The 20,879-nt window shown below is 40.4% G+C and overlaps 1 protein-coding gene across 1 annotated transcript in view; it reads right to left on the minus strand.

The window, feature by feature from the left end:
- Positions 1–20,879, minus strand: part of LOC111323084 (uncharacterized) — a 75,401-nt gene that overhangs the window by 25,402 nt on the left and 29,120 nt on the right. Inside the window, exons 41-70 of the mRNA XM_088738291.1 lie at positions 20,377–20,555; positions 20,029–20,172; positions 19,536–19,677; positions 18,816–19,141; positions 18,211–18,352; positions 17,397–17,698; positions 16,933–17,074; positions 16,162–16,493; positions 15,626–15,767; positions 15,149–15,471; positions 13,987–14,128; positions 13,480–13,633; positions 12,947–13,118; positions 12,129–12,270; positions 11,422–11,741; positions 11,171–11,312; positions 10,764–10,887; positions 10,259–10,466; positions 9,644–9,785; positions 8,849–9,075; positions 8,234–8,320; positions 7,078–7,395; positions 6,257–6,330; positions 5,735–5,801; positions 4,891–5,094; positions 4,209–4,387; positions 3,035–3,458; positions 1,890–2,261; positions 1,301–1,546; positions 741–849 (exon numbers count right to left, since the gene is read on the minus strand). Coding sequence (XP_088594417.1) covers positions 741–849; positions 1,301–1,546; positions 1,890–2,261; positions 3,035–3,458; positions 4,209–4,387; positions 4,891–5,094; positions 5,735–5,801; positions 6,257–6,330; positions 7,078–7,395; positions 8,234–8,320; positions 8,849–9,075; positions 9,644–9,785; positions 10,259–10,466; positions 10,764–10,887; positions 11,171–11,312; positions 11,422–11,741; positions 12,129–12,270; positions 12,947–13,118; positions 13,480–13,633; positions 13,987–14,128; positions 15,149–15,471; positions 15,626–15,767; positions 16,162–16,493; positions 16,933–17,074; positions 17,397–17,698; positions 18,211–18,352; positions 18,816–19,141; positions 19,536–19,677; positions 20,029–20,172; positions 20,377–20,555 — 6,027 coding nt within the window. The remainder of the gene's footprint in view (positions 1–740; positions 850–1,300; positions 1,547–1,889; positions 2,262–3,034; positions 3,459–4,208; positions 4,388–4,890; positions 5,095–5,734; positions 5,802–6,256; positions 6,331–7,077; positions 7,396–8,233; positions 8,321–8,848; positions 9,076–9,643; positions 9,786–10,258; positions 10,467–10,763; positions 10,888–11,170; positions 11,313–11,421; positions 11,742–12,128; positions 12,271–12,946; positions 13,119–13,479; positions 13,634–13,986; positions 14,129–15,148; positions 15,472–15,625; positions 15,768–16,161; positions 16,494–16,932; positions 17,075–17,396; positions 17,699–18,210; positions 18,353–18,815; positions 19,142–19,535; positions 19,678–20,028; positions 20,173–20,376; positions 20,556–20,879) is intronic.

The following is a 20,879-nucleotide window of genomic DNA, read 5'->3' on the forward strand; positions in this document are numbered from 1 at the left end:
GTTTTTTGGACCGAGACGAAGTTGAGGTCCATAAAAAACGCAAAAAAGAACAAGGCTAATATCCAGCCATCTTGACCGAACAAGCTTGGTCAATAAAGGATTTATCATATGGCTAAAAGATTTCGCTTTTATAATAAGAATCAAGAATGAGTTGTTTATTTCGAGAGCCGGGAAACAAAGCCACAGTAAACCCGTGAGGGTCGTTAAATTTTTTCTTTGTTTTGACTGTCTTCTGCCACTTTTTGCGACTTCGTCGCCGACATTGTCCAAAAGCTACGAACTTTTTTTTCTTGCGCGGGATCAAAGCGGGAAATCCCGAGCGGGAACTATGGTCCCATCTTGCCCGCTCGGGTAGCCAATCAGAATACAGGATTCGCTTCATCTTGCCCGCGGGCGCTCCCAGCTTTATAATACTATTACTCTACTCGTTTATTATTATTCCTATAATCTGCTATAGCTTTAAGAGCGAACGGCAAATTCACTTGGTCATTCAAGTCCTCTATATCATTACTGGAGTATCTTTAAACCAAAAATTATTAGTTCGGAAAGAAAAAAAGTAACAATAAAAACCAAGAAGGGCGGGTTGCAAATATCACACTTCAAAACTTTTGGCTGAATTCTTCCGATGCACAACCTCAAGAGATTTTTTATGGAAACTGTATTGGTTAATTCTACAGGCTGGTAGAAGTTGAATGAAGTCAAAGATAAAAGTTCAAAGGTCGGGCTAATGTAACGCTTACCTCGTGTCCATGCACTCCTGGTGATTTGTGGGATACATTTCAGTCCTTTGTTTGTGGGATGACGCTCTTTAGCAGCGTAACACAATCCACCGATGATGCAGTTTGTTCTCTTTTTTAAAGAAAGCAACAGAAAATATAAAAAAAAGGGCAAATAATGGTTCTCCTATTTCCTTAATAGAGCCCTTTAGTGAACTATCTCTCGGTAAAGTATCTATTAGACAGAGAGCTCTCTTAACAGCACCTTGTGTCCTTCTTTGTGTCAGAGTTTCGTGTGCATCACGAGTAGAAAATCACTATAGGGGTAAATGAGAACAACTCAAAAAAGATCTAGGATGTTCAAGGATATATATAAAGGAATCATTAAACAAATTGCAAATGAACATGGGAAAACTCATACGAATTATTCGAAATGCACAAAATGTTACGTAGCTTTCTCTACGTTAGCTATTTTGGAAAAAGGGTCCGCAAAATCGAATGGTAGGGACCAGCTCAAGTATTCTGTCAAAGAACAATCTCATTAAAAAAGAGAGAGTTCACTGTATAAAATAAACAACAAGCACCTTTCGCCAGCAGAGTCCATTTGGTAAACATCTGTGACAAGCTGAGTCGAAAATAACTAACTTCAACCGATTGCTGGTCAAGACGCCATTGTTTGAAATGGAGACCAGTATTCTGAGAGGTAAGCCACGGAGCTTTCTTGCTTTAGGATAACTGAAGGGAAGTTTACATCTTGCTTCCCTGAAGCTCTGCAAGTCACCACGGTTCTTCTTTTGCGCTCCAATTCCATGCCATCTGCGACGAATCAGCTAAACAGGGAAAAAAACAGTTGTGTCACAAAGTTACTGTAGTTATATAGTTGTTGTATGTGAGCTACTGAAGTAATGGTTAGCTCCCTGGGCAGTGAATCACAATGGCAAGGCTTGAACCCTGGTCAGCGGCGTCATTGTTTTGTCTCCTGAACATGTCACACAAATTAAAATTGATTTGAATTCGCGCGTATGATCAGAGCGACATCATAACTCGAATTTAACATCGAGCCGTTTATATCAAGGACCTGTTGCGGCGTTCTTTCGCCTAGTTTCATTTTCACCTCGTATATTCGAGCAACAAAAAACTTGGAAGATAGCATACAATACTGTAAATACATACCCTTGCTTTTTGCACGTGACAGTTTAAGTGACCTTCCCAGAAGCCATTCCCATATACGCTTGCAAAGCGACACGCCCGTTTCCTCAAGTCGCAAATGCCCTTTGATTGAAGTCCATCAAGCTTGGGCGGTTTTCTCTTGTCAATTGAACAATCACTCGAGCCATAACCACGATAACAGCGACATTTTCCGTTCACACATCTACCTCGCTTGTTGCAGTTATCGGGGCAAAGTTTACCCAAGATGTTTATGTTGGGGACCACTTTCCCATTCTTTTTTTTCTTGTAGTTTTTGGGATTCACCAAAGCTGCAGTTTTACAAGCGTCTTGCAGACTGGATAATGCTGACTTGGCCATGGAGAGTTTACCAGATATCTGGAGAAGAGAAAGAGCAGTGGTAGCATACGGAGAAGAGAGGACAGTGTTGTCCGTCAGTTTCGGACTGTATTCCTTTTAACGAAAATTAATTTCCTTTGGATTTGTTACTCAGTAATTCAATATTCAGTGTTGAAGTATTTTCATTTTTCGTTTTCCATTTTGTACTGTTCTACTGTGGGGATCAAATGTGTTTTATAAACCTCTGACTGACATGGACCAGCACCTACATTGTCACTTCAATGAAAGCAAGCGCGCTCTGATTGGTCAATTTAGCGTCCCCCATTTGCCCATGGGTGTACGCTGCTGACGTGAGCAAATGCAAAGACTATTTTTCCGCGCGCGCTTGTTTTTTCTGGTCACGTAAGATTTGTTAAATAAAAGGGAACTCTTTTGCTACAATGTATCAATGTTATGTTATAAAACAAATGGTAAACACCACACCGTACACTATTGAGTTATGGATGCACTTGGGAGGTTTGCTAAGCACTCAAGAAGCTAGAGTCGCTCTCGGCTATCGCCTCGAGCGACTCTTACGCTTCTTTCGTGCTTAGCAACCTCCCGCGTGCATCCATAACTCAATAGTGTACGCTGTGGTGTTTACCATTTGTTAATGATACGCAGGACAAGAGCACTTCTATTGCTGTGTTTGCGCATTGCAGCACTGTCTAGCTAAGTCAATAAAAATTGCCCAACGTATCACTCCATCCTTGGACCCCTATGATCATGATAAAAAGCGTTTGCAAGAAATAGTCACTGCTATAGCATCTTACCTTGATATCAGTCACGCACTCTGTCATGATTTTCAACTTCTTGGCACTAACAACCTTCTTGCATACTCGCACTATGCGGGAAATTTCTCTCTTACAATGTCTTATTGCTTTCTTCCGAGTGATTCCCGACTTAGTTGGCCATGTAGGAACACGGTACTTTACTTTAGGAGGTTTAAAGACATAGTTGATAGAGTTCGGGTCGTAATCTCGGTTATCTGTTCGCCCGGGCTTCTTTGGATGAGGCCGAACTTTGATCGGTTTCACAGATTTCCCGCCCTTATCCGTGTCAGGTATTGGTTTTACGTCACAAGTATTGAAGCGGCGGTTGCCTTTCTTAACACATGCGCAAGATGGCTTGACGCGACGACCTGTAGATGAGATACGAGGTGGAAGTCGCTCAAAGAGACTTGTGCCAGGACGTAGTCTGAAAGAGAAAACAAAAATACAAAATATGATGTAAAATATCTTAAAATGCTATAAAATCACCCAATCGAGTTTTTCGTTAAAGATGAAGTCCTCTTGTACAGTAGAATGTTGTTAAATTTTATTAAACAGACAACAATGATTTCTTAGATCAAAGCTCACATAACTCTGTGTTGTAATTAATCCTCAACTCCCAAGACAGAATTTCGCCTTACAAAATTAAGCAGACAAGTGATGGGAATAACTAAAAATATAAATTAGGGGATTATTAGTTGATCCATTAACAAATTCTCGGAACTAACATCATAGGAATTGCATGGCAGTCAGTACAGAGAATAACTAACAAGATCTTGGCGGCGAAAGGGTTAAAATGTGAGTACAGTATACATGTAACCTTGATTCATAAAGAAACTGGTGCAGGGGATTCTTTCTGAACATTAAGTATCACTTCCGTGAAAATACTGTATGTTACAATCGGTGAGGCTCCACTTAACGATGGGCAGTGGGCGTAGCGGTCTCCCGAAGCTTAACAATTGTTTTCCATTCCCACAGTGTGCCAATCCGCTCGTCCAAGAAGTTTAGTGTAGAATCGTCGTTTCTTTTTTCACGCCCCTTTTAACTTCATAAGAGAGTATTACATAAGGGTCTTTTAAGACCACGATAACAATGGTTTAGCTACAATTGTAAAGCAGGAAAAGGAAAAATTTCGTATTCGCTACAATGTTTTGCAGGACTTTTGCTGGCAACTCACTTGTATTTATTGGCGAATGTATAGATACCCTTCCTCTCCAAGTCATCACGTGGGTTACCGTTGTTGTTTCCACAGAGTCCCACAGTAGAACCAGAGTCTACACCAGGAACTGTGACGTATAAACTCATACCCCAGTTGGCACAGTGGGCCTCGACTACTGCACCTGACTTCATCATCACCTGATCACACAACATACACAGTTATAGTTACTCCGCGCAACATGCAGCACTGTTCATTCTAATACCATATGGAGCGAGCTTCAGTTGATCATCTGGAGAACAGAACCCATTTGTTTATTGGGTGGATAACGCTATATCCAACGGATGAATCGATATTCAGCCGATAAATATTAACATTCACACATTGGATAGAGATTTTTTCAGTGGATAGCGTGGTCCACCTATCAAACGAGAGATCCACAGAGATTGTGATGGCCACTGATGTCTCGCAGTGGATGTTAAGAGAACAACGAATTCATGAAAACCAAACATAGTACACTAATATACATCTCCATTGCTGCACCTCTGGAGATCCAGGGTATGAAATTTCCTCTTGTTACAGCATGTTCCATAGTCCTCATTTTGTATTTAAAACTGAGAACAATTTGCGATGCCTCACTTTCAAGAATCGATTTTTAGCTTGAAATCACAAAAAGTGAAACAAAAGGTGTTATGCCACAAACCTTAAAGCGCGTGCTCTGACCAGATCCATATCGTCGGATTCTCATTCGGTTGCCAAGAGGCGCACGTGATTTCTGGATCACACGTGGGCTGGTTCTTTTCCACGCTCCATGACACATGTCAATATTTACCACATCGTTATTCTCGCGAATGGCTACACCACAGTTACATACAACTCTCCAGCAAGGCCACAGACGAGCGTGCACCTAACAAAACGACATGGATGGAAGTGAAAAAAAGAATCAGCACTTGTACCAAAGGCGCACACTGCCGAAGTTTATCTCTGTTTCTGACGCCTGACGGGACTACGAGTATTACTACTACCCCTGAATGGGATGCTAGTCCATCACAGCATTCCTTTCAGTACTTTGTCAAGTTTCCCTGACAGTTTGTGGTTACCCGCACATACTCCTGGATGGAGAGAGGCCTGGTGTCAAACACGTAACTCTCACCAGGAACGCAATATCACGACCCGGCCGGGGGCCCGTTCTCGAAAGTCCCGGTAACTTAACGGGCCCGTAAAGCTCTTCTGTTTTCATTCAAGATGGGGATTTCAAAAGTTTTGAAAATGATACAATAAAACTATCAGCTAAAGAAGCAGAAAGGACTGGTTTATGTGTCAGAACCCGGTTTCCTATCCTTTAAATTTTGAATTTAAAACATGGCTTCGGGCCCGGTAAGTTACCGGAACTTTCGAGAAACGGGCCCCGGGTCTCAGACCCAGAGCTCTGTGATCGACCTCCAAAGGGCTAATCGTTACGTCACCTCTTTCAAGGCCGTTAACTATAGCCCAAAAGCCTGAATGGTGCGCGCACCTGGCTGTTAAATTACAATGAAAATCCATACCTCAAAGTTCCTTCTCAAACTCTTAACCATAACGTAGGTTCCAGCATTCCTGAGAATGTCGTAATACCTGAAAGAGAAGAGCACATAGCAATGTTAAACAACAAAAAAACAGCTCCCACCACGAGGCATGACTTGAGTGATTTAGTCCAAGAAAGAAGTACTAAAAATATACAAGGAGGGGCCAATTCAAACACAAAAATACAAATAAAGGCAATCTCTTGCATCATCTCTCGAAAATGCAGCGTTCACACTAGCGTTTTCGTGGAGCTGGAAAACAATCGACAAATATCATGTTTTCAGGGCATTCACTGTTGGTCATTCTGCGGGAAAATGCTTGAATTTGCCATCCGTTGGCATCATTTTGAATTTTCCAGTCATTCACTATTTCGGAAAATTAGCGATGAACGAGGCTTTTTACGCCGTGTTTGGTAGTGGAATGCAGCCTTCTCGTCACGGTGTTCTGGTATACGAGTGTCTCAGTAGCTCTTTCATGAAGAGCAGTTAACTCAAAAATTAACTTACTTGTTATCAAATGTACGATAATGAGGATCTCCAGTTCCCTGACATTTCTTGAAACCTCTGTTGGATGTAATGACCTAAAAAATTGATCAGTTAAGTTTGTCAGTTAGGTCGCTTGGAGCTTTGTCTTATTCGAAAGACCCTCTGAATGTTTTCCTATCAGATTTATATGATTATAAAATCGGCTTCAGAGGCGTTTAGGTACATAGAAAAACACAAAAACTGACAAAAACAAAACTTGTTTTGAAGCAGCTTTCTGTGGCATTAATGAATTTCGCCTCTGAATAGAATTACACCTTGAAGAGATCTTTTGCTAAAGTAGACAAAGAACAAAATGACCAGAAAAACCCCCAAAACGACCATGTTTTAGGATGTAAAGGATTAACACCGATTGGAAATCATGATTTTGAAATATTCCAGCTGAATTTTTCAAAACGGATAAACCAAAACGTGGCCCCGTTTATACGTTCATGCTAATAAACAAAATGAAAACGCCAATAACCAGATGGAATAATTTTCACCTAGAAGTCAAGAACGAAAAAAAAAAAAAAAAGAAAAACTACCAAATTGTATTGGTATCGCATTAATACGCACTGTGATTGGTCAATAAATTTCGCACTATTCTCTCAACCAATCACGACTGACTTGGTCGCTTACGTTTTCCCGCGCTTCAAGCAGTTTTCTTAATTGGAGTTGTCACCAGCTCTTTATGACACTTTCCCTCGTATTGATCGATCATTGTGATAAGGCTGGTTGATGTTGTTGTTGTTGTTGTTTGACCTCACTCAATCGGTAAGACCGCTAATCATTAATTCAATGCGTACCTTGATGGGAGGGGGAGTATAACCCTTCCAGAATCCACAGAGTCCAGGAGTGGACCTAATGGGACTAAAGTAAGCTCGGATGTTACTTCTCTTGAGTTTTCTGAAATCTCTCACAGGTTTGAGATAAAATCCATAATTCTTCCTGTTTCTCTCAGTCAGAGTCATTTTACATCTGTCCGTCACAAATCTTGTATGAGACTGGAATTTGATGATCACAGAGCAACTTCTACGACCCCGGCATCTGATTGGTACCAAGCTACGAAGTCTGATTAATTTCCAGCCTGAGCTGTCTGTCATTGTTAGCGCTTTAGGATTGACCTGAAAAAAGAAATCATCAAAAGAGAGAAATCAGAAAAAGAAATTGAATGCTAATAGCATTGTCGCGTATGAACTTAGTGATACCCTAGCTCACCGTAGAATCTCTATGGCTGCTCAGTGTCGGAGCGAAAGAGGTCTGAGGCTCGATTCCTCATCAGGGGGGGGTCCCACATTCGCGACATTCTCATCCCTCTTTGAGAGAAAAATTGCCTTTGTAACGATTTAAATGTTTTAGATTGTCTCAGAATTTTTTGGCTAACAAAGTTACTTGTTGGATTAAGAAAGGTGGTAAGTTTTGGGCTCTGTCGTCGAACATTCACCCACACTACGTTTCCATCACTGTCGATTCAAGCAGTATGCAAGACACTTGTCGAGACCTCAGGTGAACTAGACCTTAGATCGTAGACCGAGTTAAACCTTAGACCAAGCTAAATCTTACACTTCGTCTTGACCTTAGCTCAAGCTAGACCTTTTTCTACAGACTAGGGAAGGGTCTAGCTCTGCAACGAGTTAGTCTGAAGTACAGTGAACACTAAACCTGGAAAATCCGAAGATCTTATTTTCTCTTCCTAGAAGATGACTTACATTTTTCCTTTTGTCTCACCTTCATGACAAACGAATAACATCTCTCTCTTAAGTTTCTAGCTTTTAAAATTAATTGGCATATATCTTTAGCCACTTAACCTTTTACTCTCAAGATCTTCTTGGTAATTCCCCTTCCTGTATGCCATACATTGGTATGATGTTAAGAGAATTTGGTAATGGATCAGCTAATCTCAGACATTTTTCTTTATTCTCATCACTTGTCTGCTTGAGTGCAGAGGGCGTGAAATTTTACCTTGATGCCTGTGAAAAGTGCTTTACTCAATTGGGCCATTGTCCAATCCTTTCCGCTGGAATACCGTGCCTTTACTTTACAGGAAACCTGTGAGTATTTAACACAAAGTTTCGATCTCTTCTTCGCATATCAAAAAAAATATTGGGACAGTTGCGCAGTACAAGGCAATCAAAAGGCGTACGCTATAGTCGGAAAACCTTCAACCTTCATTTTCAGGTGTAACCATTATTGTATCTAACAACAATATTAAATTGTCCCGCAAGGTCTTCGTTTTGATTTGTGTTGTCTCCAGTTTATATGATTCTCATATAATTTTCATGTTTGTGAGTTTGATAACGTTGCATACTAAGAAGACTTTTGTATACCATGTTTGTGAACGCTGTCTCGTTAGGTACGACTCACTTTAAAATAATGAATAACTTGACCCATGAGACTTCCAATTACCAGCTCTTCTCTAAGAGTTCAAGTTTTGCTGCTTACAAGTTTGTTCCTCAGATTTTGTCATACGATTTTTTTATCGACAAAATAATTGTTATAACTCAAGATTAATTGATCAAGCAACAAACCAAATAATTGTCTAGGTAACTTGACAAAGGACGATTTCTTTCTACAAACCGTTGTTCCAGCTTTGAATCCATAAGTGTTTTCCAAGAGTTCAGCATAGTTTCCTCGAACAGTTTCTGCCTTGGTAACTTTCTTGTTCACAATCCAGTGTACACGAGCTATGATTCGGCTGTTTCTTCGTCCCCTGGCGTTGAAGTAGCATCGAAGTGCGATCTTCGCACAGCCGCGGCCAGGCTTGGTGACAGCACGGACGACTGGATGGGAAATCTCCGGATAATCTGCCACAAAAAGATCAACCAATAAGTAATTAAATTAACAAACAAGAAACAATCAATCAATCAAACAATCATCCAGCCAGCCAGCCAGTAATACGTCAAGCCAGTCAATCTGTCAATGAGTCGGTGAGTTAGTGAGTCCACCAGTGTTTCAGTCAGCGAATGAGTGAGTTAGTCAATGAATAAGATAGATAAACACTCATTCAGTCAGTCAGTTATTCAGACAATCTGTCAATCAGTCAACCAATCAATCAGTCAATCAGTCAGTTAGTCATTCAGTAAGTCAGTCAGTCAGTCATTCTTGGCATGACGGGCCATTCAATAATTCCAATCATTTATTTCGCTCATTTCCTGGCCAGTTACGGAGGTCAATAAATTTGAAGAACCGAAATCGACTTCATAATGTTGCAGAGCCTTAGAACAAATGAAAGCCCACTAAGGGGTTTCGCTGAACATATTTCAAATCTACTTTAAGAGTTTTGTTTTCCACTGAATAACACAGATCATAGCTGTTAGTGTATTTAGACGCAGATGTACCAAAAACTGCACTTTTAATAAATTCAAACCTTACCTGCGCGACAGCCGCACACTTCAACCCTCATAGATATATGACCGTGCCAAGACCTGGGGTTGAACCGCACATACCGTCCGTTCTTTGGTGGGTCAATGGGCTGCTCCACTATGGAAAACCGGTCAAAGTTGCCACGGAATAGCTGAAATAGAACACATAAAAAGCTTCTGTGAGTCATCTGTTTGTAAAACTCCCAGGATACGATGGAAATTACCCCCCCCCCCCCCCACCTTTATGATGACTTCCCTTAAAAACATTACAGAGAAATTAATGTTACATCAGGATAAAACTTAAGATTCAATCTTTTGCACAGCCGGACCTCCGTTCAAGGGGGCACCCTCGGGAATATAAAATGTGACCCTTGAAAAGAGGTGTCCCTTCAGTAAAGGTGACAGATAGAGTGGAACCTCCATTACGAGGGCACTGTTGGGACGCAGAAAGTGTCCCCCGCGTCAAGGTGTCCCTTTAATGAGGCCATAGATACAAAGGTAATAGGAACATGTCTTTCGTTGGGATTAAGGTTTGAGTCCCTTGGATGGTAATGTTCTCTGAATAGAGAGTTTCCCAAGAGTGGATCTATCGTATTTTACATCAATAGAAATTTGTTTTACAAACCTTAATCTTGGCTCCATCCTTAATGGGTAGGAAAGTCCTTCCGTTTTGACTGTAGTACAGATAGTAGTTCCTGACAAACTGGTTTGCATCATATCGACCCTGAGTGGCGACCTTAGTTATCCTGGTTGGTCCTCCAAGATTGATTTGTAAGAACTGCTGATGATTGTTATGTCTTGCACACCATGCACCCACCAGATGACCTACTTTCCTGTAAAATATAACACGTTTGATTCAGACCCTTGAGCAATTTCCTTTGGAAGTGTCTTAGACGAGTCATTTACAGCGACAATTTTTTTTTTGATAACCTGCCCTGTTGTGCTAAAAGGGCCTGGTTTTATCTCGACATGGAGTGAGAATGTTTGTCGAAAAGAGGTTGGTACAAAACAAAAAACCAATTCTTTTCGTCGTCTGGACCTAGCTTTATCCCCTTCATGTTCGCAATACCACACGAGAAAAAGAGACTGCACGGAGTAATCTCCTCATACAGTCTCGCCAGTTGACTTACTTTATGTTGAGCCGCGCCCGAGTTGGATTGTGGTTCTTGTCCCATTGCGACGAGGCTCTGATAGCGCTGTTTGGTATCTTACCGTTCTGCATTCCCAATGGCTGGAAGCACATGCGGAGCATGCCTATCAAAAAACAACAAAAACTGATTAAAATAGAAAAAAGAAGTTAAGAAGAGAACGATTTGATAAAGTGCTTTGGACATACAGTTTCAGCAAGAAAGTTCTGACTTCTTTAGGTAAGTAGCGAGTGTTTCTTACTTTGATATTTTTGTTGCTTGATGTAAACAACAGTTCAGTGGCGATGGATGAGAACTTTCAAAAGATTTTTCTTTTCTTAATCAGCCCTATTCCTCGATTGAAACAATATTCTTACTTCAAAAAGGAAAGTTGAGCTTTATTTGCTTACCTCTATTGCACCCATAAAGCTCCGCTCTCATGGAGATATGACTGTGCCACTGCTTGGGATAAAATCGGACAAACCGAGCGTGGAAACTGGGGTAGAGCCTGTTAAAGACTACAGTGTTCCTGTCACTGTTACCGGCGAACATCTGTGAGAAATTACAAAAAAATAATGTCATCAGATTTCAATCAATTAAATCTAGATACTGGTATAGATAATTTGGAATATACAAGGAGGAAGAGTAAAGCAGTTCCTACCACAACTTTTCTGTTAATAGTGTAGAACTTAAACTTGCTTCCATACAAGCCGTAGCTTATCTCGTATTTCTTCACCCACTGGTTGGCATCGTATCGACCTTGCGTTGCCACAGCAACAACCTTTGACACCTCACCAAGGTCAATCTGTATCCACTGGAATACATTGTTATAACGCGACGACCAGGCTCCAGTGCCTCCACGGTTCAAAAGATTCAAACGCGCTCTATAAGGACCATGCCGCCAATCCCACATTGAAGAGGCTGTCATAGCATACTTTGGAATACGGCCATCCTCAAAACCGAGTGCAGCACCACAAGCACCTGTATAACAGAAATGGATTGTCAGTGTGAATTTCCTTGCTCCACTTATGCGGGAGTATCATGGCCACAGCTGTAAGACCTTGAAGCATTTCTTGCTTCAGGTTAGTCACCTGATGCAGAGAAAACAAAGATTCTCCTAACACCAGTGTAGGCCGGAAAAGGTTACGCGCGGAATTTTTTTCTGTGAACCACCATTACAAAAATATCTAATCATCAATCATTCGTAGTGTGTGTTTGTGACAGTTCCTCTATACTTTTCTTTGAAATAATCTTTACCAAGAACTCGAGGAGATTCCAGTTATTGTAACAATGTATATAACTTATCAATACACAGGCGTCTTAAGTTAAATTTATTTCCATTTACAAAGTGTTTACATTTAACATTACCTAGAGCACAGCCAAACAGCTCGACCCGCATGGAGATATGGCCATGCCATGACCAGGGATGGATTCGAAGGAAGCGAGCCCGGATAGACGGGATAATCGAGTTGTACACTATTGAATTTCTGTCACGGTTACCGCGGAAATACTAAAAAAAGAAGTAAGATGTCGGTATAATGTGCAAAACATATAAGTGCAATACAGCTTCTAAAATAGAACAGACGAAATTGCTGAGGACAAAATAGGTTCTCACTTAGTGTAACCGGCAAAACACGGAAAGATAAAAGAGCCACTATCTCACAAATGAACCAGTGCAGGGAAAAAATTGGTTTTTCACCTCCTACCCTTATAATTACAAATAATTTTTAATCTCTGAACCCTTTAACTTCCAGTAGTGATCAACATGTAACTTCTTCCTATAATATCCATACATTATCCAGCAACCACATGCTGAGAATACTCAAACTTAACGGGTCGAAGTGTCTATCTTAATCTAACTCCAAAATTCTCGTAACTAATTCCTGGAAATGTGTAGCAGCTAGAGGGGAGAATTAACAATCAGATCTTGAGAGGTGAAAGGTGAGGCTATATTCTAAGGTTCGAAATTCTGTTAACTTCTCTGATAAAAATGCGATATAGTCTTAATGTGCCTGGGGGGGGGGGGGGGGAGAGGGATACTTTTTACACCATATACTTACAAAATAGGTGACCCATAATTTTCTTCCATGAATATCGACGTTCAGTTTTTCATCTGAGGCTTACTTTCTTACTTTACGTGGCTGAGTTTCACTCTAGACACACTTGCAGGTCACTTTGATTCTCACCTTATCAACAGAGTTCTTTCTGTATCTAGCAAAGTGCACACCATCTACACTAGATGACAAGTAGTAAACTGTCACCCACTGATTCACTGCAGCTCGTCCTTGTGTTCCCACACGTATAATCTTTGATATTCTGCCCAGGTCTACCTGTAGATACTGGTGACGATTGTTATGCCTTGGAATAAAAAAAAGACAAACTTTGTTGATTGTTTCAAACAGATATAAATGAAACTGAACTTCATTAGTGAAGGAGTAAACTATTTTTTCCCTGTGTGAATGTTTTTCAAGGTCACTTAGACCACAAAATGTTATTAGCTTAAAATATCAAACACACTAACCGTGAAAACATAGTTCTAGCATTATACAATAGCAAAATGTATATTTTTTAGTGCCAAATGCGTGAGTTAGCCTTTTTGAACACTTGCAAAGATCAAAGTCTCATATCTCATGCGCACAAAAGTCAATGACACTATGCACGGTGTAAACCCTTCCTTAATCATCATTGATAAAACATTTTAAAAGTCTTGTTAAATCACCTGGCTGACCAAGCGCTCTGGTATCTGCCCATGCGTCGTGCATTAAGTCTGGCCAAAAATGGTCCATGGTATTTATCCCACATGGATGATGCTGTAATAGCCGAATTTTTAATTGCTCCGGTCATCATGCCAAGCGGTCGATTACACATATGACCTGGAAAAAACAGCATTTCCAAGAACATGAATAAAGAAGATTCGACAAACCCCAACAAACAAAAAGTTCGCGTAAAATGATTTTTTCGAATATAGGAATATTCCCTCGGGAAATATATGCTGACAAGTTCCTTAGTCTTAAAAGAGACATTTTGTATATTGAAAGGAGAATTTCGGAGAAAATCTCAATAATGACAAAATCTACCAGTTTGAATGAATTGACGCAGACACCTGACGAACAAACCGTAAAAGGTACCTCTTACTAATCTATCAAACTCTTTTAAAAGTACAATTACGAAGACAATGTGCGATCCTTGCAGATGTAAATTCGGCTGACGACTTGAAATTTCTTACCTCTACTACAGCCGTAAAGCTCAAGCCTCATCGATATGTGGCCATGCCAAGTCTGCGGATACATTCTCATAAAGCGAGCACGGATCGGTGACCGGAAACGGTTTATAACGACAATTTGTCTCTCGGAATTTCCTTGAAAGACCTGTTTAAATCGAGAAAACAAAATGGTTATGAGCATTAAAGAAGGAAAATTGAAATAGTCTAAATGTATGGAAAGTGGGCAAGTGTCCTTTCGCCACAGTAAAAGACAATTTTAGGTACACAACCTTTTAGTGTTATTAGTGTTACCCAGATTATTGCCCGCGCGTTCATCAACACAAGACCCCGTACACAGACTTTCGTCGCTCACAACAATAACTCCAACCAACGTTAGCTACATTTTTACCGACACTCTCGGTTATAAGAACAAATACGACTAACTTTGAAAAGTGCGAAACTTTGAGACTCGGAACTCATGCCTAAAATACATGAACCTCATCGTTCATCATCATCATCTTTATTTGCCTTATTTTAACAATAAAAAATATTTAATTACAGCGATAACAGTTAAAAGGCGAGGAGACCCAAGAAGCCACCAGGCTTGTGGGAGAGCCACCTCACTTACAATAATAAATTAAGTAAAGAAAAAGTGCAGCGAATGTGCGGCTTGGCCAATTCAGTGATTATTTAAGTAAAAACTCTTGCAATTTCGTTTTAAAGCTGAGAAAGTTTGACGAACGAGTGACTGAAATAGGGAGAGAGTTCCAAATTTTAGGACCTTAGTAGAGAATTGTAAATTGCTTGACATTTGTACGGCATGAATGCGTTCGATAATTACTGGCTGTTCTGGTACCATAGTTGTGAAATTGGCTATTCCTTACAAAAAGATCGAGAAGCAATGGGGCAATAAGTTATTTTTGAAATAAAACATAAATTTGGCGATTTCAAACGTACTGACTTGGAAAATATCTAAAATTCCTAGTTTGGAGAATAAAGGGGCAGAGTGGTCTCGATAGTCTGAGTTTTTGATAGCCCGCACAGCTCGCTTTTGCAAACAATAAATTCTATTTAAGTTAGATATCGTTAAGATTAATGAGAACAACGAGATCGGTTGAAAACTTTACGAGAGGCACAATCTGCCAAGGAACTATTCTCGAACCCCTCTACAGTGAGATTCACATACCCTTGTTCGCCCTCCTTCCTTGTAGAACCTAAAGCGGAATCCATTCATTCCATAGGAAACTGTAAAGCTCTTCACCCACTGATTAGCGTCGTATCTTCCTTGGATTCCTATCTTAATGACAATCGCTCGGTTTCCGAGGTCAATCTGGAACCACTGACGCCTGTTATTGTAACGTGCTATCCATGAGCCGTATCTTGAGCCACTGCGCATGGCATTCAGTCTACCTTGGTAGGCAGCATAATGAGAGTTGTAGATAGAGGATGCAGTGAAAGATACATCAGGTAAGCGACCGTCTTCTGAGCCTAGTGGAATATCACAGCGCTCTGGAAAGGAGAAAGTGTTTGATTAGTACTGCTAAAAAGACAATTTGACCGGAAGATTTCCTACGATTCCTCCAAACTATATTTATGTATCCGATAGTAAAACGAAGTCAGTTGCTTCAGCTATGTTTTGGTTTATATGCGCAGTGTTTCTCACCTGGAGTACAACCATGCAGCTCAAGTCTCATGGAGATATGCCTGTACCAGCCACGGGGGTGAATACGGACGTAACGCGCCACTATAGGTGGGATCAGTGTGCGTGTAACAATCGATTCTCCATCGTAGTTTCCTACAAAGTACTGTATGGGGAAAACAATTATGAAAGAATAGTCTATTAATGCCTTCAAGAGCGACGTTAAAATCATGTTTGACTTTCAATTCTGAACAAGGGGTAACTGCGTTTTCAATAACCAGCCCCTTGTGAATGTCATATTGCCCTCTAGAAGATATCGAAACTCATCCTAGGGCAAATTGTTTATTTTCTGCTCCCCATAGTATCACATCCTTTTTAACCAATTGGGTTCTTTCAAAATACAATGAAACCACACGCCCTTATTTTTAATTCTGACATCTATTTCGTGTCTTCTTCTTCAGAGTGGCCAAGGTCAAACCATACCAACTTAGAAAGCCATGTCATGAGACGAAAGTAACGAGATAAAAAAATAGATATTTAACAGAAAGACGCATGTATACCTTCAGTCGATCCCTCTGTTTGTAAGATACGTAGTGAACGGCATCCAAACTGTATGAGACTGTATATCGTGTCACCCACTGCTTCACAATTTTCCTTCCTTGTGTCGATATCATAGTAATCTTAAAGAGGCGACCGAGATCAACCTGTATCCACTGGTTATGGTTATTGTGTCTAGCGGCCCAGCCTCCCATGTAACGACCAGTGCGCACGCGTTTGAGTCTTCCAAGGAATGGTGCGTGGTAACGGTTCCATATAGACGATGAGGTCATCTGACCATTCTTGATGCGGCCGCTTTGCACGCCAAGAGGGAAGCTGCACAATCTTGTCAACTCTGGAACACAAAGGAAGATGCCAGTTATCTCTCTATTAACATAACCATCAAAGAGCTGACACATTTTCGTGTGGGACAGCTCGATCGCTGGGTAGGCTAAGAAGTTGGGTCTTATTTCAGTCTCAAACTTCCATGAGACAGCAAATTCTCTAGTCAGACACTCTCTTAGCGAAAACATTATACTGAGTCAGACAGTTTACTCAAAGCAAACTTGTAAGTCAAACACCTATTCCTAACACAAGACGCGTTTACATGAAAGAAAGAAGATTGGTTACTTTTAAATCCTCAAAGGATCTTTGTAAAAAGTATTAATCTAGGAATAACGTCAAAGAAGTTACCCAATGAAGCATAGGTTCTATGCTAGTGACTCACTCCTTTAGCCTGATCATCCCTTGTTAAAATATTCAACTGATTATTTACGGTTATAAATAATTTGTACCCTTAAGGCATCCGTAGACCTCAGCTCTCATTGATATGTGACTTCTCCACGATTTAGGATGGAAACGGACAAATTGCGCTTTAAATGGTCTGAGTAATGTGTAGAGTACAACTGAATTTCTATCTGAGTTTCCACGGAACATCTATAAGATGGAGAGAAAAACGACGAAGTTAGAATACACTGAATACTGCCCCTTCATAATGGTAGCCAGGTAACCCGGAAAAATTTCAGCTCGCTTGATAGAGCTAATCTTTCAGTGGAGTTACTTTCAGATGGGAAGTGTAAGCTCTGTTTCATCCTGACAATCCAGGCGGGATAGATCGCATGGGAAATTTTTGAACACGGTTGCCAAATTCTCGGCTACAAAACCAGGATCGTGAATACAGGACGAGCCCGTTTTCTCGCACATGAACACATAATCAAAGAGGGACAATGCTTCAAAGTGACCCTTTAACACAACTTACCCTGACTTTACTCCTTTCCCTATAAGCCACAAACTTGGTTCCATCTCCATACGACAACACATAACGAGTCACCCATTGATGCGCGTCCCGTCTGCCCTGTGTTGCGATTCCTGTAACACGTCCAATATTTCCAAGGTTTATCTGCAGAAACTGCCGAGCGTTATTCACACGTGAACTCCAAGAACGGATAGAATTGAGTCGTCCCAGCCAAGGAGCCAAGTGGTGATTGTAATATGTTGAAGCGCTAAGTGCACCGTCCAATATACGTTTGTCTTCCAAACCAAGGGGAAGAGCGCAGCGTCCTGAAAAGGCGGCAAGTAGAGGAGAAAAGGATCGTAATTAAGCAAGTGATACTGTATAAAGAACGCTTGGTAGCAACATTAAGATAGTTATACCAAAAATATTTCATTATTACTGTGCATTTCAATGACATTGGGGACCATAAAGTTCACTTTGACTTGCCATTAATCATGTTACGGAAGAAAATTCCCAACCACAAGTTTGGTTCCAAGCCTTAGAATTCGCATGTGCCTGAGAAGTGTACTAAGGCAAAGTAACCAATTCAATTAATCCATTTTATTTTTGATAACTATATCCAGAGCACAAAATGTTTTTTCAATTTTTTAATTTCTTCTTTTTTTTTAAGGGCACAAATCAAATAAATGAAAATAAATTGAACAAGACTTCACAACAAAAAAAAAGACAAATGAGCGGTTGAATTTTCGTAAACAATATGTCAGACCACCACCACCTTTAACAGGCGCACAGTCAAATAAAGAAACAAACAAACATAAGTAAAATGGGCAGCACTTACCAGCTGGACAGCCATTGACTTCAACTCTCATAGAGATGTGTCTATACCATCCTTTGGGTAGGAATCGTATGAACCTGGCGCGAGCGACTGGGAACAGTCTGTGCTGCTTGATGGTGTTTCTATCGCGGTTTCCACTAAAGTACTAAGAAATATGACATAAAAGAAAATACACATTTCTTACTGATTGACAAGGAGTTAATTAGAGAGATTGAGCAGAAAATCCACAAAATTAAAAACAAATGCTTTCTTCCGACATTTATGAAACTTCAGTTTTCAAAATCTGTGTAGTTGCAAAACCGATCTATTTTGATCTTACTCAGTAATAGTTCATTAAGGCTTCAATTTTACAATGTAGCTCTAGCCAAGTTGTTGGTAGTGGAGGACGAAGTTAGTCACTAAAAAAAACGTTAGTACTCGACAGGGAAAATTAAGGGATGTATGTATGGATGAATGAGTGAATCAATGAATGAATGAATAAATGAATAAATGAAAAAGGAATGAATTAATAAAAAATGAATGAATGAATGATTGAATGAATGGATAAAAGAATGAATGACTGAATATATGAAACAATAGAAGAGAGAATCCATAAATCAACAACATACCCATGCTCTTCCTTGCGACCAATATAGTGCGAAATGTGCTCCATCAAGACTGAACGACAGCATATATTTAGTCACCCACTGATTGGCATCACTTCTTCCCTGAGTCGCGACACTTGTCACCTTCATTGGTACCCGTAGATCAATCTGTAGAAACTGATGAACGTTATTCACACGTGCTGACCACGCCCCCATGGTTCGCCCTGTGCGCTTCTGATTGAGCCTGGCCAGACGTGCACCGTGGTTTACGTCCCACTCTGAAGAAGCGCTGATCTGCTGGTTGCGTATGCGGCGGTTTTCCATTCCTATTGGCCGATTGCATTGTGGACCTGTAGGTAAACAAGCTTTGGTTACATTCTGGAAGACGCATTTTTGTACAACTCGCATCTGCAAAGGACCTTGGGCTATTGCGTTTCAGTGAGCACCGCTCCAAAGGTTAAATTGAGCCACCTCGTAATACAAGAACCACTACCACTCTGTCATATCTGAAGTTGGCGTTACACATGTTTTAGTATTACAAATGTTAACATCATCAATATCCATTTAAAAAAGTCCGACGTGGATCTTCGAGACGGCATAGACCTGGACCACGTCAATCTCTAATCTCTAAACGGCGAGGAAAGGGAGAGGAGACTATAAAGTGTATTAATTTCAGCTTAAAAAATGCTTATAACAAGCTACATTTGTGGAAAAAATTCATGCAAAAATTAAAAAATTACTGACCGATGATGCAGCCATAGAACTCCAATCTCATGGACATCCATTTATGATACGCTCTGGGGTGAACTCGCATATATCGAGCAGTGATTGGTCGGTTTAAGGTGTGTTTTACCACGATGTAACGGTCATAATTCCCTCGGAACAACTAAAACAAATTCGCGAAGGATTCAATCGTTTAACAGATGAAAAGGGCGCAAATAAATTAAAAATAAAATAAAAAATTGACATTTTTGCAAAGAAACAGACAGAGAAATGTGAAAATTCAACACAGAAAAAAACAAGGAAATAGAAAACTTTTTCCATGCACATTAACCAAAGAAAACCAGGCTAAAAGACAGCAAAGAGTAGTAAAACAAATAACAACTCCGAACAAAGAAAAAAAAGGAAGAAATAAAGAAAACCAGAATATAAGATACAGAACTAAAAGCAAAGATGAAACCCGGACAAAAAATAATTATGTTATTTCTGGAGAACTTCCCCAAAAAGCGCAAGATACCTTGACAACTCTTCTTTCTGTGTAATATCTGTAAGAGGAACCGTCACGGCTGTATGATATTCTGTAAGTTTTGACCCACTGTTCAGCGTCAAATCGGCCTTGAGTGGCAATCCCTGTTACCCTCGTTACTGCCTCAAAATCAACCTGTTAGGAAGACGCATTTTGGATATAAGACAACAGTCGCGATGACAAGTGATCCGAAGTATCTCGAGATTAGTATATGTTTGAAAGCCGTTCCGAAGAATCTCGACATTACTTTATTTTTTGGTGTTCCGTCCGACCACAAGCTACCGCAAGGACATAGAGTATTACCTTTACCTTGTAAGGATCACATTGTCACCCACTTACTTGTAGCCATTGTCTGAGATCATTCTTTCGAGTACACCATGATCCTCCCATTCTACCCGCTCGTCTCTGGTGCAGACGAGCATTCCACGGTCCACAGTAAAAACTGTGGTAGGATGATGCAGTGATTAGAGGGTTTGCGATACGACGGTCCGCAACACCAAGAGGCATGTTACAACGATCTGAAGAGAAAAACGATACCGGTACAGTAGTGTTACCCTGTGGGTGTACTGGTTGAATTAACTATGTGTATCAGATTTAACATTGCAAAACGAAAAGAGCACACGGTACAAGAGATATTCAAGATGTTACACAATAACATCAGTATATATATTCTCTATACATGTCTCCTTATGGTGCTCATAAGGAGAATTTGTTGAACAATCAAGAGTTTCTCTAGTTGGTGGTCATTTTCTTTATTCTAGTGACATAATGGGTGATTCAGGGTTGATATTAGATGCCAGCCAGGGTCAAAGGGTTAAGGATATCGGCAGGTGGAATTTCAA

Source organism: Stylophora pistillata, chromosome 11, assembly GCF_964205215.1.
Source record: "Stylophora pistillata chromosome 11, jaStyPist1.2, whole genome shotgun sequence".
NCBI classification, from domain to species: Eukaryota; Metazoa; Cnidaria; class Anthozoa; order Scleractinia; family Pocilloporidae; genus Stylophora; species Stylophora pistillata.